Below are 16,490 nucleotides of genomic sequence, written 5' to 3'. Positions count from 1 at the left end.
TTCCAGAGCTGGAGGCAGAGCCATTGCCCGTTCCAGATCCGGAGGCAGAGCCAATGCTTGTTCCAGAGCCTATGCCTGTTCCAGAGCCGGAGGCAGAGCCAATGCCTGTTCCAGAGCCTATGCCTGTTCCAGAGCCGGAGACTGAGCCAATGCCTGTTCCAGAGCCGAAGGCTGAGCCAATGCCTGTTCCAGAGCCGGAGGCTGAGCCAATGCCTGTTCCAGAGCCGGAGGCTGAGCCAATGCCTGTTCCAGAGCCAGTGTCTGTTCCAGAGCCAGTGTCTGTTCCAGAGCCAGTGTCTGTTCCAGAGCCAGTGTCTGTTCCAGAGCCAGTGTCTGTTCCAGAGCCAGTGTCTGTTCCAGAGCCAGTGTCTGTTCCAGAGCCAGTGTCTGTTCCAGAGCCAGTGTCTGTTCCAGAGCCAGTGTCTGTTCCAGAGCCAGTGTCTGTTCCAGAGCCAGTGCCTGTTCCAGAGCCAGTGCCTGTTCCAGAGCCAGTGCCTGTTCCAGAGCCAGTGCCTGTTCCAGAGCCAGTGCCTGTTCCAGAGCCAGTGTTTGTTTCTGTGTTTGTGTCTGTTTTTGTGACTATTACAGTTCTTGTGGCTGTTCCTGAGCCGGTGTCTGCTGTTCCTGAGCCGGTGTCTGCTGTTCCTGAGCCGGTGTCTGCTGTTCCTGAGCCGGTGTCTGCTGTTCCTGAGCCGGTGTCTGCTGTTCCTGAGCCGGTGTCTGCTCCGCCCTGGCCGCCCGAGGGGTCTTCGCCGCCCTGGCCGCCCGAGGGGTCTTCGCCGCCCTGGCCGCCCGAGGGGTCTTCGCCGCCCTGGCCGCCCGAGGGGTCTTCGCCGCCCTGGCCGCCCGAGGGGTCTTCGCCGCCCTGGCCGCCCGAGGGGTCTTCGCCGCCCTGGCCGCCCGAGGGGTCTTCGCCGCCCTGGCCGCCCGAGGGGCCGCCCTGGCCGCCCGAGGGGTCTTCGCCGCCCTGGCCGCCCGAGGGGCCGCCCTGGCCGCCCGAGGGGCCGCCCTGGCCGCCCGAGGGGCCGCCCTGGCCGCCCGAGGGGTCTTCGCCGCCCTGGCCGCCCGAGGGGTCTTCGCCGCCCTGGCCGCCCGAGGGGTCTTCGCCGCCCTGGCCGCCCGAGGGGTCTTCGCCGCCCTGGCCGCCCGAGGGGTCTTCGCCGCCCTGGCCGCCCGAGGGGTCTTCGCCGCCCTGGCCGCCCGAGGGGCCGCCCTGGCCGCCCGAGGGGTCTTCGCCGCCCTGGCCGCCCGAGGGGTCTTTGCCGCCCTGGCCGCCCGAGAGGTCTTCTTCGCCCTGGCCGCCCGATGGACTTTACGTCTCGCCCTGGCCGCCCGATGGACTTTGCGTCTCGCCCTGGCCTCCCGATGAACTGTGCGTTTCGCCCTGGCATCCCGATAGACTTTGTGTTTACCCCTGGATGCCCGATAGATTTTTTGTTTTGCCCCGGTCCCCGGTTAAACCCTCACTCCTTGTTCCTGTCTCCCTTCATGGACCTGGCCCACCTTCCCTCCCCCTGATCCTCCACCGTTCCACCTCCCTCCTGAACCTCTTGTATTATATTGTGTTGTGTTTTCTGTGTTTCTTGTTGTTGTCATGGAGCGTCTGGTAGCCGCTCCGTAGAGGGGGGGTTATGTCACAGTGTTGGGTTTGTGTTCCCCTGATGTCCACTAGATGTCCTCCTTTCCCACGGTGTCCTTCACTTATGAACTACATTTCCCACGATCCTTTGTCTCATCATTGCACTCAGCTGTTTCTTATCACTGATCATTGCACTCAGCCAATTCCCCATTATCATTGTCGATTCCCTGTGTATATAACCCTGTCTGTTTCAGTATGTGTCACGGAGTCCTTGTATTATGTCCCCACACTTCCGTTATTTGTTTCATACTGGTTCTCGTTTGTATTTTATGTTTTGGATTGCCTTATTGGACTTTTGACCCCTGCCTGGATGACTAAGAGTTTGGATTGCCCTTTTTATTAAACTACTGCTTTTGGATTTTCTGCCTCCAGTGTGTGTTCCGTGACAGAGCTCCTGTAAGGAGTACAGTGTGGGAACAGGAAAAAAACACCTCAGCAACATTAGCACATAATCAGTACAATCTACAACATGAACAAGACTTGCAACAGGGGTGGGGAGTGGGGGATGGAGGTAGCCCAGCACAGGCAAGCAGCCATCCGGTCCTGCAGCCATTACGGCGCTGGTCACAGACCTGCCTGTCAGACTGGGGGACGAAGCGGCGAAGGCGAGGGATGGGGTGTGGGTCGGATGCATATCTGTGTATATGTAAGAGTTCATGTGTGTGTTGGCCCGGAGAGAGTCGCTAAGCCGGCACCATAATCTAGGTTCCTCAGTCCGCAGGATCGTCATAGCGATACACAGCAAGTTGCCATGGAGACAACCTTGATCAGGTCCCATACAGAGTCAACAATCACCAGGTGTCTGTGGAGTCGGGGAAGGAACGCAAGAGCGGCTCACTGCAGTGCTCTTCCGGGAGAGTTGTTGTTCCAACAGCGGCCTTGGCCAAGGCCAGTGCTGGTAGGGGGGTGCCGAAACAGATAAGATTGGGATTGTTTGGTCTTCGGGCGTGTAGCTGCATTCAATTTACACAGGCTATTCTCCTGGTCCATTTTGGTCTCTGAAACGATCCATTTGTCTTTGCAAAGCTGTGAGCTTCTCCATGATGTTATTCATATTATGGTTCATAGACCGAGTCTGAGTGCTGACAGCTCTGCCCACCGCTTCAATCATGACGGGCAGCCTTGCGGGGTTTTGGACAGCTGTCACCGTCTTCTAAACTCCTCTTTAAACCAGGGCAATGCCTAATCCAATCAGCAGAAGACCTGTTATCATGGTGCCGAATAGGTAGATATCTTCAACGTCCTCCACGGAAAGAGCCGCCAGACACACGACCCGCCACCTCTCCCACGCGTCCATCGTGTAGCCAGCTGCGAACGTTCTGACAGGGCAGTCAGGTTCCCCCGAACCTAAGCTTCTCTTCAAGAAGATGGTGTCAATTGCGTTGAGAGACCAGTTGATGAAATCCATAATTTCTTAGTTTGGAGAGCAGTGCAGCGAGAGTCTCTCAAAGTACAAGACAGTAGACTAGACGTGACGAGAGAAGCAAAGCAGGGGAGGTAAGGGGAGGGAGAGGGAGAGAAAATGCAACCGCCTTCGTTGAGAGCAAGAGAAGAAATAAGTTCTTCACTGATATCTAAAGTTCTCAGATATCAGTGAGATTCTATCAACCAGGGTCACGGTCACAGTTTAGTTGGTTAGTTTCAGCGGTTAAACTAGCAAAAGTGGATTCGTACATGACCTAAGTACTCTTGCGCTGTACGCTTTAGACCATTAAATATAGCCCAAGGTGTCACCTAAGTCACATGATTCTCTCTCTGTTTCGGTCACATTACTCCCTCTGTGTTTGATGATCGGTCACATGACTCTCTCTGTGTTTGATGATCGGTCACATGACTCTCTCTGTGTTTGATGATCAGTCACATGACCCTCTCTGTGTTTGATGATCGGTCAAATGACTCGCTCTGTGTTTGATGATCAGTCACATGACTCTCTGTGTTTGATGATCGGTCACAGGACTCTCTGTGTTTGATAATCGGTCACTTAACTCTCTCTGTGTTTGATGATCGGTCACATGACTCTCTGTGTTTGATGATCGGTCACATGACTCTCTCTGTGTTTGATGATTGTTTACATGAATCTCTGTGTTTGATGATCGGTCACATGACTCTCTCTGTGACTCTCTCTGTTTGATGATCGGTCACATGACTCTCTTTGTTTGATGATTGGTCACATGACTCTGTGTTTGATGATCAGTCACATGACTCTCTGTGTTTGATGATCAGTCACATGACTCTCTGTGTTTGATGATCAGTCACATGACTGTGTTTGATGATCAGTAACATGACTGTATTTGATGATCAGTTACATGACTCTCTCTGTATTTGATGATCAGTCACATGACCGTGTTTGATGATCGGTCACATGACTCTCTCTGTGTTTGATGATTGGTCACATGACTCTCTCTGTGTTTGATGATCGGTCACATGACTCTCTGTGACTCTCTGTGTTTGATGATCAGTCACATGACTCTCTGTGTTTAATGATCGGTCACATGACTCTCCCTCGTGAGCAGGAGCGGCAGCACTGACGGCAGGAGTCACGCACACCCTGTCGACCGGCGTAATCATGATGGAGTTGACGGGTCAGATTAACTACATTCTCCCCATCTTGATCTCTGTGATTCTGGCCAACATGGTCTCTCAGAGTCTCCAGCCATCCATCTATGACACGGTTATCCGCATTAAGAAGCTGCCGTACTTGCCCTTGCTCCGATGGGGACACCGCGAGTGAGTCTCTGCTTTAACTTTCATATCTTTTCTTTCTGTTTTTCATCCTGTGCACCACCTACACCTACAAAGCTGCTTTGAAACAATTGATATTGTTAAAAGCGCTGCATAAATGAAGGAGACTTGTCTTGACTTGTGCATCAAAAATGTTGACAATTACCTCTTTCTCTGTCGGTAGGAAGTGTAATATTCATGTGGAGGACTTTATGGAAAGAGATGTTCGTTATATCCCACTGAACTCCACCTACAGAGACATTAACAGGATCCTACGCTCAGGAAATCTGAAAATGCTCCCTGTGGTGAAGTCTGCAGGTACAAACACATCTCTTACTGAAGTAACGTTCAGAGAACATTCAAAAGTAACGTTCATAGAACATTCAAAAGTAACGTTCAGAGAACATTCAAAAGTAACGTTCAGAGAACATTCAAAAGTAACGTTCAGAGAACATTCAGAAATAACGTTCATAGAACATTCAAAAGTAACGTTCAGAGAACATTCAGAAATAACATTTTTATAACCTAATGGGAACGTTAGCAAAATGTTTGTAGAACGTTGGGAGAAAATATGAATGCACATAATGTTATTCTACCTGTCCTGATCCCTGTTTGATTCCCTGGTGTCTCTCAGAGTCGATGCTCTTGCTGGGTTCTGTCGAGCGCGCTCAGTTGCTGGCGCTCCTAAAGCAGCGAGCGCAGGACCGGCAAGGAGGACTTGTTCCCAGCATGCCTTGCAGCTACAGGGTTCACTTCCAGGTCAGACGGTGCCCGCTTGTCTGTTATAATCAGAACAGCTGTTACTGCAGTGCTTTCAAGGCAGTACTGCTCGAAACTCCTTATTTTAATCTCCCACAATTGTCTGCAATTAATTCAGTCTGAACTGCAATTGACTTTTTATGCATTGTTTTCTGATGCAGCATTTTTGTGTGTGTGTGTGTGTGGCCTGGTAAACCCTACATTATGGGGAATAGAATATATAGTTTGTACAGTATAAAAAGCATTATGTCTATGGAAAGTCCCCATAAAACATGGAAACACTGTGTGTGTGTGTGTGTGTGTGTGTGTGTGTGTGTGTGTGTGTGTGTGTGTGTGTGTGTGTGTGTGTGTGTGTGTGTGTGTGTGTGTGTGTGTGTGTGTGTGTGTTTTTGTAGACGTCCATAGAAGAGTCTCCATCCACCTCGGCTCATCCAGACTCCTCTAAACCTCTTAAACATGTACTGAAGAAGTCGGCTATAGATGAAGAAGAGATTACAAGTAATGTAACAATCATGTTATTCTATTTTCATGCATTCTTTTTGGTCAAATATTTTACCCCAAAGTATGCAGTTTCCCATCAACAGCTCACACTGTCACAGTGAACTGAGGGAAAAGAGGGCTTAAATACATGAGGAAGGTAATCAACAGAAATAGAAACAGGTGACGACTAATTAGGGACTATGGTAACAAATGAACGCTTAGAACTAAGACAATGAAAACTAAGGCTACGTCTACATTAATCTGGATAAATTTGAAGACGACGTTTTCGTTTATAAACGCTCTCCGTCAACTAGCGTTTTCAGGCATTTTCCGATGTTTTAATGCAGATGAGAAACTTTTGGAAACCACCTGAAAACATTAAATTCATCATTAATGCGCATGTGTAAACCCTCACAAAAGCTCACTGAGGGGGCTTTCACACTGGCAGTTTAGTTCGGAACGGGGCACGGTTCGCATGAAAAATCGCTAATGTGAACCCTGTCATGGGACCCGGGTGCGCACTGGGGTACCGAACTCGAGACTGCCTGGAGGAGGTGGTCTGAGTTCGGTTGCTCCCGAACCGTGCTGCGATTCGCGTGTATGTGAAAACTACACGGACTCGGGTGCGCACTTGTTCAGGAAGTAAAGTGTCCTGCGCATGCGTTTTAGTCGATTATGATGTATTTAGTTAAATAAAACACACGTAAGGGATGAAGATTTACCCTGGATACGAGCAAGAGTGAGTCTGCAGTGTATTCGCGCATAGTGCGTGCAATCAGGGCAACAAATTAATGGAAATCCACTGTCTCCTCAAAAGAGTCCATTTGCAAGCAGCGGAAAAAACAGCTTATGCGAAACACACACACACACACAGTTAACCTGGGTTGTTTACTCAGCTATGAATAATGGCACCAAATTAATAAAAAACACAATATATTGACCCGCCTCGTGTTTTCTATCATGCGCCGTGCACGTTTGCAATGACGTAAGATGCACGCAAACGCACCAGAGTTCGATAGAATCAAGTTGAGTGTGAAACCAGACCAACGCTGCGGGGGGCGCCGGGAACAAACGCGCTCGGGCTCGGACCGCAGCAAACGAGCCCAGTGGAAAAGCCCCCTGAGATGATACAGACGGAACAATATTGTAGTGAGGGGGGCGTGGTTCAGCGAGTTCTGCAGCAGGAGAGTGGGGGCGGAGCCGAGCGGTAAGTAAGTAGGTCAAGTGCAAAATGACGAACACCTGTTTCTGATTGCAGTGATTGGCGTGGGGAGACCGGATAAAAGCCGGTTGGTGCGAGAGTTCGGGAGAGAGAGAGAAGGACTGGGATCTTGTACGCGAATGGACTGAGTTAAAAACCCTACAGAGGATTTTTATATTTTCTGAATGTGCTATAGTTTATCTATGGTGAAGGCGTCCACGCGCATCTTTTTCTTTCTGTCTAAAACCTTTAATAAAGTGTACAAGACCCTTGTCTTCTTCCATCCACACAATACTGAACCTTCAACTTTGTTACAAATATATAATAAAGTTATCGCGCAATCCTTTTATTTAGCAAAATATTTCAGCATTCACTGATCGCCCAGGTCACTCTCACTCACTATTATATGTTTGGTCTAAAACGCTTTAACTCATCTCATGTTTCACAGCAGGACAGCAGATGTGAGTGAATCCTGTCATCTGTGCAGGACTGATATATGAAGAGTGTGTGTAACATAATTTCAGCAACAGTGTGAAAGTGAACCGCACATAACAGGCACAACACCAGTACAAACATGAATATCTATTGGTACAATATGCATCACATGACTAAACTTGCGTTATTGTTTTTAAATACCTCTGTTTTCACAATCCACACTACAGCACGAAAACACAGTTTTCAAATGTATCCACTCTGGAGAGCGTTTTCAAAAAGCGTAGTTTTCATTAATAAATACGCTGTCAAAGTGTGGCGGAAGGCCAAAACGGAGAGAAAAAGATTTTCAAACGAAAATGTATTAGTGTGGAGAAGGCCTGAATCTCAGCGGTGGGAGTGTGCTCCAATCCATCCGTTTGAACTCCAGCAACGGCTGCTATTCCCGGCTCACACACCTCAACAGACTCCGGCTCCGCGAGGACCAGCCTCTGGCGATCTCTTTAGCTCTGGTGTATGGACAGCCTCAGCAGTGGGCTCTGGGGCTGGGTTATTTATAACCAGCACCCACTCCATATAATCAACAAGACTCCCTCGAGGACCTTCCATGGGCAGCCGTGCCTTCAGCCTGATTAACTGATTGAGAAAGTCCCTGGTGTGATCCTCGAGGGAGCGATCCTGCTCTAACAGGAGGAGGAGAACAGCTTCGGTCCATGTTTATAATTCACCGTTTAAATCCTTTAAGGTTACAATGAACTGAAGGAACAGAGGGCTTAAATACATGAGGAAAGTAATCAAAAGAACTTCGAACAGGTCATGACTAATTAGGGAATATGGTGATGAATGAACGACTAGAACTAAGGGTAAGTTTACACGACAACGATATGCTTGAAACAGGAAGTTTTTCCTGTGAGTTTTCCGCGTACAGACGACACCATTGTCAAAACGATCCCCATTCACACGGATCCGTGAAAACGACTGAAAACGGCTGTATTGTGGTTTTGCACAGACCGATTGGTGTGTGACATAACTGTAGCACGAGAGCGACTGGAAAGCTCCTACTATTGAACACACCTACTGTATTGAGAAAGACAATGAAAACTAAACAAGACCGTGATCGTGACACATACACGCAGCGGGCGTACAAACAACGTTTTCAGACACTTCTCTTGTTTTCTCTCTCAGATCCGTATGATTCTGGCATCAGTTTCAAGAAGCTGTGCTGTTCTCGGCCTGACATTGATGCATTGCAGGTGAATCCTCCAACACACACACTAATCCTCCAACACACACACTAATCCTCCAACACACACACTAATGCTCCAACACACACACTAATCCTCCAACACACACACTAATCCTCCAACACACACACTAATCCTCCAACACACACACTAATCCTCCAACACACACACTAATGCTCCAACACACACACTAATGCTCCAACACACACACACACACAGACACACACTAATGCTCCAACACACACACTAATGCTCCAACACACACACACACACACACACACACACACACTAATGCTCCAACACACACACTAATCCTCCAACACACACACTAATCCTCCAACACACACACTAATGCTCCAACACACACACTAATCCTCCAACACACACACTAATCCTCCAACACACACACTAATGCTCCAACACACACACTAATGCTCCAACACACACACACACACTTATGCTCCAACACACACACTAATCCTCCAACACACACACTAATGCTCCAACACACACACTAATCCTCCAACACACACACTAATGCTCCAACACACACACACACACACACACACACACACACACACACACACACACACACACACACACACACTAATGCTCCAACACACACACTAATGCTCCAACACACACACACACACACACTAATGCTCCAACACACACACTAATCCTCCAACACACACACTAATCCTCCAACACACACACTAATCCTCCAACACACACACTAATGCTCCAACACACACACACACACTTATGCTCCAACACACACACTAATGCTCCAACACACACACACACACACTAATGCTCCAACACACACACTAATGCTCCAGCACACACACTTATGCTCCAACACACACACTAATGCTCCAACACACACACACACTAATCCTCCATCACACACACTAATCCTCCAACACACACACTAATCCTCCAACACACACACTAATGCTCCAACACACACACTAATGCTCCAACACACTAATGCTCCAACACACACACTAATGCTCCAACACACTAATGCTCCAACACATACACTAATGCTCCAACACACACACTAATCCTCCAACACAAACTAATGCTCCAACACACTAATGCTCCAACACACTAATGCTCCAACACTCACACTAATCCTCCAACACACACACACACTAATGCTCCAACACACACACTAATGCTCCAACACACACACACTAATGCTCCAACACACACACTAATGCTCCAACACACACACACTAATGCTCCAACACACACACTAATCCTCCAACACAAACTAATGCTCCAACACACTAATGCTCCAACACACACACAAATGCTCCAACACACACACACACACACACTAATGCTCCAACACACACACACTATGCTCCAACACACACACTAATCCTCCAACACAAACTAATGCTCCAACACACTAATGCTCCAACACACACACAAATGCTCCAACACACTAATGCTCCAACACTCACACTAATCCTCCAACACACACACTAATCCTCCAACACACACACTAATCCTCCAACACACACACTAATCCTCCAACACACACACTAATCCTCCAACACATACACTAATGCTCCAACACACACACTAATCCTCCAACACAAACTAATGCTCCAACACACTAATGCTCCAACACACTAATGCTCCAACACTCACACTAATCCTCCAACACACACACTAATCCTCCAACACACACACACTAATCCTCCAACACACACACTAATCCTCCAACACACACACTAATCCTCCAACACATACACTAATGCTCCAACACACACACTAATCCTCCAACACAAACTAATGCTCCAACACACTAATGCTCCAACACTCACACTAATCCTCCAACACACACACTAATCCTCCAACACACACACTAATGCTCCAACACACACACCAATGCTCCAACACACACACTAATCCTCCAACACAAACTAATGCTCCAACACTCACACTAATCCTCCAACTCACACACTAATCCTCCAACACACACACACACACTAATGCTCCAACTCACACACACACTAATGCTCCAACACACACACTAATGCTCCAGCACACACACTTATGCTCCAACACACACACTAATGCTCCAATACACACACACACTAATCCTCCATCAAACACACTAATCCTCCAACACACACACTAATCCTCCAACACACACACTAATGCTCCAACACACACACTAATGCTCCAACACACACACCAATGCTCCAACACACTAATGCTCCAACACACACACTAATGCTCCAACACACACACCAATGTTCCAACACACACACTAATCCTCCAACACACACACTAATGCTCCAACACTCACACTAATCCTCCAACACACACACTAATCCTCCAACACTCACACTAATGCTCCAACACACTAATGCTCCAACACACACACTAATGCTCCAACACTCACACTAATGCTCCAACACTCACACTAATCCTCCAACACACACACTAATCCTCCAACACTCACACTAATGCTCCAACACACTAATGCTCCAACACACACACTAATGCTCCAACACACACACTAATGCTCCAACACTCACACTAATCCTCCAACACACACACTAATCCTCCAATACTCACACTAATGCTCCAACACACACACTAATGCTCCAACACACACACTAATGCTCTACACATTCACTCCGGTGTTTTTGAGGAAGAGATTATAGTGAACTTTATTATTGTGCGCTTTTTTAATTCAAGTCAGCAATAATGCAAGAAAAATTGCAATGATGTGCCTGGAATGCGTTTTCTGTCATTGTGTACATGTGTAGCGTATGTTGGGCCCGTGAATTCTGTGATGTGGAAAATGAAATTTAGTTTAAGAAGAATGAACTTAAAACTTAAATTTAAAAGATGGAATGTCACGGAATTTGGATGAATAAATTAAAATTAGGGCTGTACATTCAATCAAGTCACGATGATAATAAGTCTATGAGAATGACAATAATAATGAGTGTGTGAGTGTGTGCATATGTGTGTGTGTGTGTGGTGTGTTGGTAAACCATAAATAATAGGGACAAAATGTGTCCCCACAAAGACATTTTTTTGTTCCCATGAGGGAACAAACTTATAAATCATATTTCATGATCTTTTGTGAAAATCTAAAATAGGAGAAAGTTTTGTGTGATGGGTAAGTTTAGGGGTAGGGTTTGTGTAAGGGGAGAGAATATACAGTTTATAAAGAATAAAATCATTATTTTTATGGAGAGTCCACATAACACATGAAACACAACATGTGTGTGTGTGTATGCTTCTCTCTTTAGGACTACCCAGATGCAGAAGATGATACGATATTTCAGGAGGTGAGGATATCTGAACACACACGCCCGCACGCACACACAGACACACACACGCACGCACACACACACACACACTCACACACGCGCACATACACACGCACACACACACACACACACACACACACACACACACACACACACACACACACACACACACGCACACACACACACACACACACACACACACACACACACACACACACACACACACACAGACACACACACACACACACATTCACTTACAGTACCTCTGGCTCTGAATGCAGATTGAGGAGTGGGAGGAGCCACAGCTTGACGAGCAGGTGAACTTCAACAACTGCAAGATTGACCCCGCCCCCTTCCAGCTGGTGGAAGGCACTTCACTGCACAAGGTCAGACTGTGTGTGTGCTGTTTATTTAGCTTTAGTTTGGGGAGAAAACAGTGATGTTGAACAATTAAAAGTAACGTTAAGAGAACATTCAAAAGTAACGTTCAGAGAACATTCTAAAGTAACGTTCAGAGAACATTCTAAAGTAACATTCAGAGAACATTCAAAAGTAACATTCAGAGAACATTCTAAAGTAACGTTCAGAGAACATTCTAAAGTAACATTCAGAGAACATTCTAAAGTAACATTCAGAGAACATTCAAAAGTAACGTTCAGAGAACATTCAAAAGTAACGTTCAGAGAACATTCAGAGGTAACGTTCAGAGAACATTCTAAAGTAACGTTCAGAGAACATTCAAAAGTAACGTTCAGAGAACATTCAAAGGTAACGTTCAGAGAACATTCTAAAGTAACATTCAGAGAACATTCTAAAGTAACGTTCAGAGAACATTCTAAAGTAACATTCAGAGAACATTCTAAAGTAACATTCAGAGAATATTCTATTGTAACGTTCAGAGAACATTCAAAGGTAGAGGAGCGGAAGCATAAAGGAGGAGCGACGACGTTTATGATCGAGAGAGGAACATGCCTGTGTTTTAGTTGTGTTTGGTTTTTGGAGTTTAGTTTTAGGAAATGCATTGGTAATGTAATAGTATATGTCACTTTAAACATCAAAAAGTGAAAGAAACAGTGACTTTCTCTGACATTCCCATTTAGCATCTCATTCTCTCTCTGACAGACTCACACCATGTTTTCTGTGTTGAATCTGGATTACGCGTACATCACCGGTATCGGACGACTGATTGGTGTTGTTTCACTGAAAGAGGTGAGAGTTCAGCAGACGCACAACAGTGAGAAAAAAACACTGCACATCATCTACACTGAGGTTCTTCATAGGTAAACATTAGTAACATTCAGAGAACATTCATGTGGCGAAGGACGGCCGAGGGACGTGAGAGAACGGCACGAGGCCGGAGGTGCGATTGCTAATGAGCAGCACCTGTGTAGCACACCGGTCTCGCATCTCTCACGGAGGAGCGGAGGCATAAAGGAGGAGCGACGACGTTTATGATCGAGAGAGGAACATGTCTGTGTTTTAGTTGTGTTTGGTTTTTGTATTTGTATTTTACTTTAGCCAGCAGTCGTCCGCGAGGGGCTGCTGGCGGTATTTTGGTTTGTTTGTTTTATTTTAGGCAGGCAAGGCAAGGCAAGTTTATTTATATAGCACATTTCATACACAATGGTAATTCAAAGTGCTTTACATAGAAGAAATTAAAATAATCAAAAGAAATCAGAATAATTAAAACATAAAATAAAATACAGTGCAAACAGTCGGACGAACAGTGGCACAGTGCACATTCAGTAAATGCACAGCTAAACAGAAGTGTTTTGAGTCTGGATTTGAATGTGACTACTGTAGGAGCACATCTGATCTCTTCTGGAAGCTGGTTCCAGCTGCGGCTGGCATAGTAGCTAAAAGCAGACTCGCCATGCTTAGAGTGAACCCTTGGTATTTCTAGCCGATGTGATCCTAATGATCTGAGTGATCTGTTGGGTTTATATTCACTGAGCATATCTGCAATGTATTGAGGTCCTAGGCCATTGAATGATTTATATACCAGTAATAATACTTTAAAATCAATCCTAAATGTAACTGGCAGCCAGTGTAAAGACCTGAGGACTGGTGTGATGTGTTCATATTTTCTGGTTCTGTTCAGAATCCTAGCAGCAGCGTTCTGTATGAGCTACAACTGTCTTATGGTCTTTTTGGGAAGGCCAGTGAGAAGTCCATTACAATAATCCACCCTACTGGTGATGAAAGCATGCACAAGTTTTTCTAAGTCTTGACTGGAAACAAAGCATCTAATTCTTGCAATATTTTTCAGGTGATAATATGCTGATTTAGTTATTGCTTTGACACGACTACTGAAACTAAGGTCTGACTCTAGAGACACACCAAGATTCCTGACTTGATTTTTAGTTGTTTGACCCCTATTTTAAATAAAGTTTCTTTGATTGTTCGCCGGTTCCCGCCTCCTTCTTCCCTGAACATTGCTACAATTCAAAAGTAACGTTCAGAGAACATTCAAAAGTAACATTTAGAGAACATTCTAAAGTAACGTTCAGAGAACATTCTAAAGTAACATTCAGAGAACATTCTAAAGTAACGTTCAGAGAACATTCTAAAGTAACGTTCAGAGAACATTCAAAAGTAACGTTCAGAGAACATTCAAAAGTAACATTCAGAGAACATTCTAAAGTAACGTTCAGAGAACATTCTAAAGTAACGTTCAGAGAACATTAAAAGTAACGTTCAGAGAACATTCTAAAGTAACGTTCAGAGAACATTCTAAAGTAACGTTCAGAGAACATTCTAAAGTAACGTTCAGAGAACATTCTAAAGTAACGTTCAGAGAACATTCAAAAGTAACGGTCAGAGAACATTCAAAAGCAACGGTCAGGGAACAATTAAAAGTAGCGTTAAGAGAACATTCAAAAGTAACGTTCAGAGAACATTCAAAGGTAACGTTCAGAGAACATTCTAAAGTAACATTCAGAGAACATTCTAAAGTAACATTCAGAGAATATTCTATAGTAACGTTCAGAGAACATTCAAAGGTAACGTTCAGGGAATATTCTATAGTAATGTAACCCAGGTGGTTTATTAATATTGCATATAGGGTTATTAATATCTTATTTCTGAGATTATTACAGAAATAGTTAGTTCTGAGTAAGAAGGGAATTATTATTGATTAAACAATAGTCTTAGTCTTTCAGAGAAGTTCATTTATAGGATTTATAAGTGATATAAAGGGTTTCACTTGAATAAGATTATAACTGGTATGTGTTGCTTTAAGAATAATGAGGGAGATTAAAGTTTGCATGTAATGCACTTGGGGAAAATGTGCTTTTGCCTAGCATTCTTGTATTGCTTTATTCTCATTGGCTGTTGTTTGGTTTATCCCGCCTTCTTTAGTCAGAGGGTGTTTTGGATTGGATGAGAGCGAGGAGAGAGTTTTGAGACAGAGAAGTGAGAAGTGGGTGTTCTAAAAGATGTTTTAGACATTCTAAAATGTCTAAAACAGACATTTATATGCTATGGACTGCACGTTGATTATCGTATCCGTGTGAAGAGGATACCGGTTCGCTGGACTTTGATCAGAGCGGGTCTAGATTGGATGAGCTCTGGATGTCGTTTGCTGCTGTTGGGGAAGAAGATGGTGAGCTGATGGGTCAAGTAAAGCCAGTGTGTTCGTAGGTGCTCGTGGTGGATGAAGAGTTGCTGAAGTGTCGTTTGCTGACGGAGGAATTCAGGTGATCTGGTTATATTTTATTTGCTCAACCGAGTGAAGAGGTCATTTGTTGTTTCTAGGCCACAGCGAACTCTAGCAATGGTACAGGCCTGCAACGAGGGGTTGGGTGGTGACTTTTACATTGTGTGTGTGCGCGCATATACGTATACGAGTGATCACTCAAGGTGTACTGTAAAGTGTTTTGAATTTTCCAAAAAGATAATGTGATGAGGTGAAGGCTGTAACCACTATAGTATTTACGGTAGTCCTTTGTGGTAGGGTGAATACGGTAGTTTCCGATCCGATGTCCCCTTTATGAATGGAGTAGTTAGTTCAGTAGTAATGGCGGCGTGCACGCTGAACAGACAACGCCAGATAGGCTGCTGAGATTTCTGTCTTTGAGGTAAATCAAACTCTCATTGATTATGTTTGATGTATCTGTTTCTAATGCAATATTTTGTATAATCGTGTGTATTCAAATATTTTGTGCAGACAGTGAGTATGTGCCTAAATTGCAAAACAGTTGTTGTAAGCTGTAGCTGTTGCATGGTACAATAACGCCGGATAGGTGGCAGTGATTTTCCTTTTTGGAGGTAAATCAAACTTTCATCAGCTATGTTTGATTTAATGGGTATTAAATGCATGATAATCATGTGTATCTAAATATTATGCAGGTTGTAGTGATGGTTTGTTCCTGGTTTGGAAAATAGTTATTGTAAGTTGTTGCCAGGTACGTGATGTATGGTTGAAATGTATGTTTGTTTTAATGAATGTGTGTTTTTGAGGAATGTTGTTTTAAAAAACGTTTTGTTTGTGAATATTATTAGCACAAATAATAAGGGTGTTTTTCTGGCTCTGTTTTAGGAGCTGGTCTTTGTCACTGTTTTGAATTACCTAAAGTCAAATCAAATAATGAAGGTCTGCACTGATTTACTTAGGTGTATGAACCCTTTTAACTTGTCAACTTCCTGCCATCTAAGCCTATTTATGTGATTGTCAATAAATTGAATTGAAACGACAACTGGGT

General features: G+C 45.0%; 1 protein-coding gene and 1 long non-coding RNA gene across 2 annotated transcripts in view; both read left to right on the top strand.

The window, feature by feature from the left end:
* Positions 1-16,490, top strand: part of LOC143730857 (uncharacterized) — a 160,113-nt gene that overhangs the window by 121,396 nt on the left and 22,227 nt on the right. The gene's annotated exons all lie outside the window — the stretch shown is intronic.
* Positions 1-16,490, top strand: part of LOC143730851 (chloride channel protein 2-like) — a 63,251-nt gene that overhangs the window by 38,000 nt on the left and 8,761 nt on the right. The window contains exons 15-22 of the mRNA XM_077221422.1: positions 4,153-4,366; positions 4,545-4,678; positions 4,995-5,119; positions 5,515-5,617; positions 8,418-8,485; positions 11,767-11,805; positions 12,069-12,173; positions 12,910-12,996. Coding sequence (XP_077077537.1) covers positions 4,153-4,366; positions 4,545-4,678; positions 4,995-5,119; positions 5,515-5,617; positions 8,418-8,485; positions 11,767-11,805; positions 12,069-12,173; positions 12,910-12,996 — 875 coding nt within the window. The remainder of the gene's footprint in view (positions 1-4,152; positions 4,367-4,544; positions 4,679-4,994; positions 5,120-5,514; positions 5,618-8,417; positions 8,486-11,766; positions 11,806-12,068; positions 12,174-12,909; positions 12,997-16,490) is intronic.

The sequence above is a fragment of the Siphateles boraxobius genome, unplaced genomic scaffold (assembly GCF_051911475.1).
Source record: "Siphateles boraxobius isolate OS27281-9 unplaced genomic scaffold, OSU_SipBor_1 82, whole genome shotgun sequence".
Lineage (NCBI taxonomy): Eukaryota > Metazoa > Chordata > Actinopteri > Cypriniformes > Leuciscidae > Siphateles > Siphateles boraxobius.
This window is presented reverse-complemented; position numbering and strand designations above follow the sequence as displayed.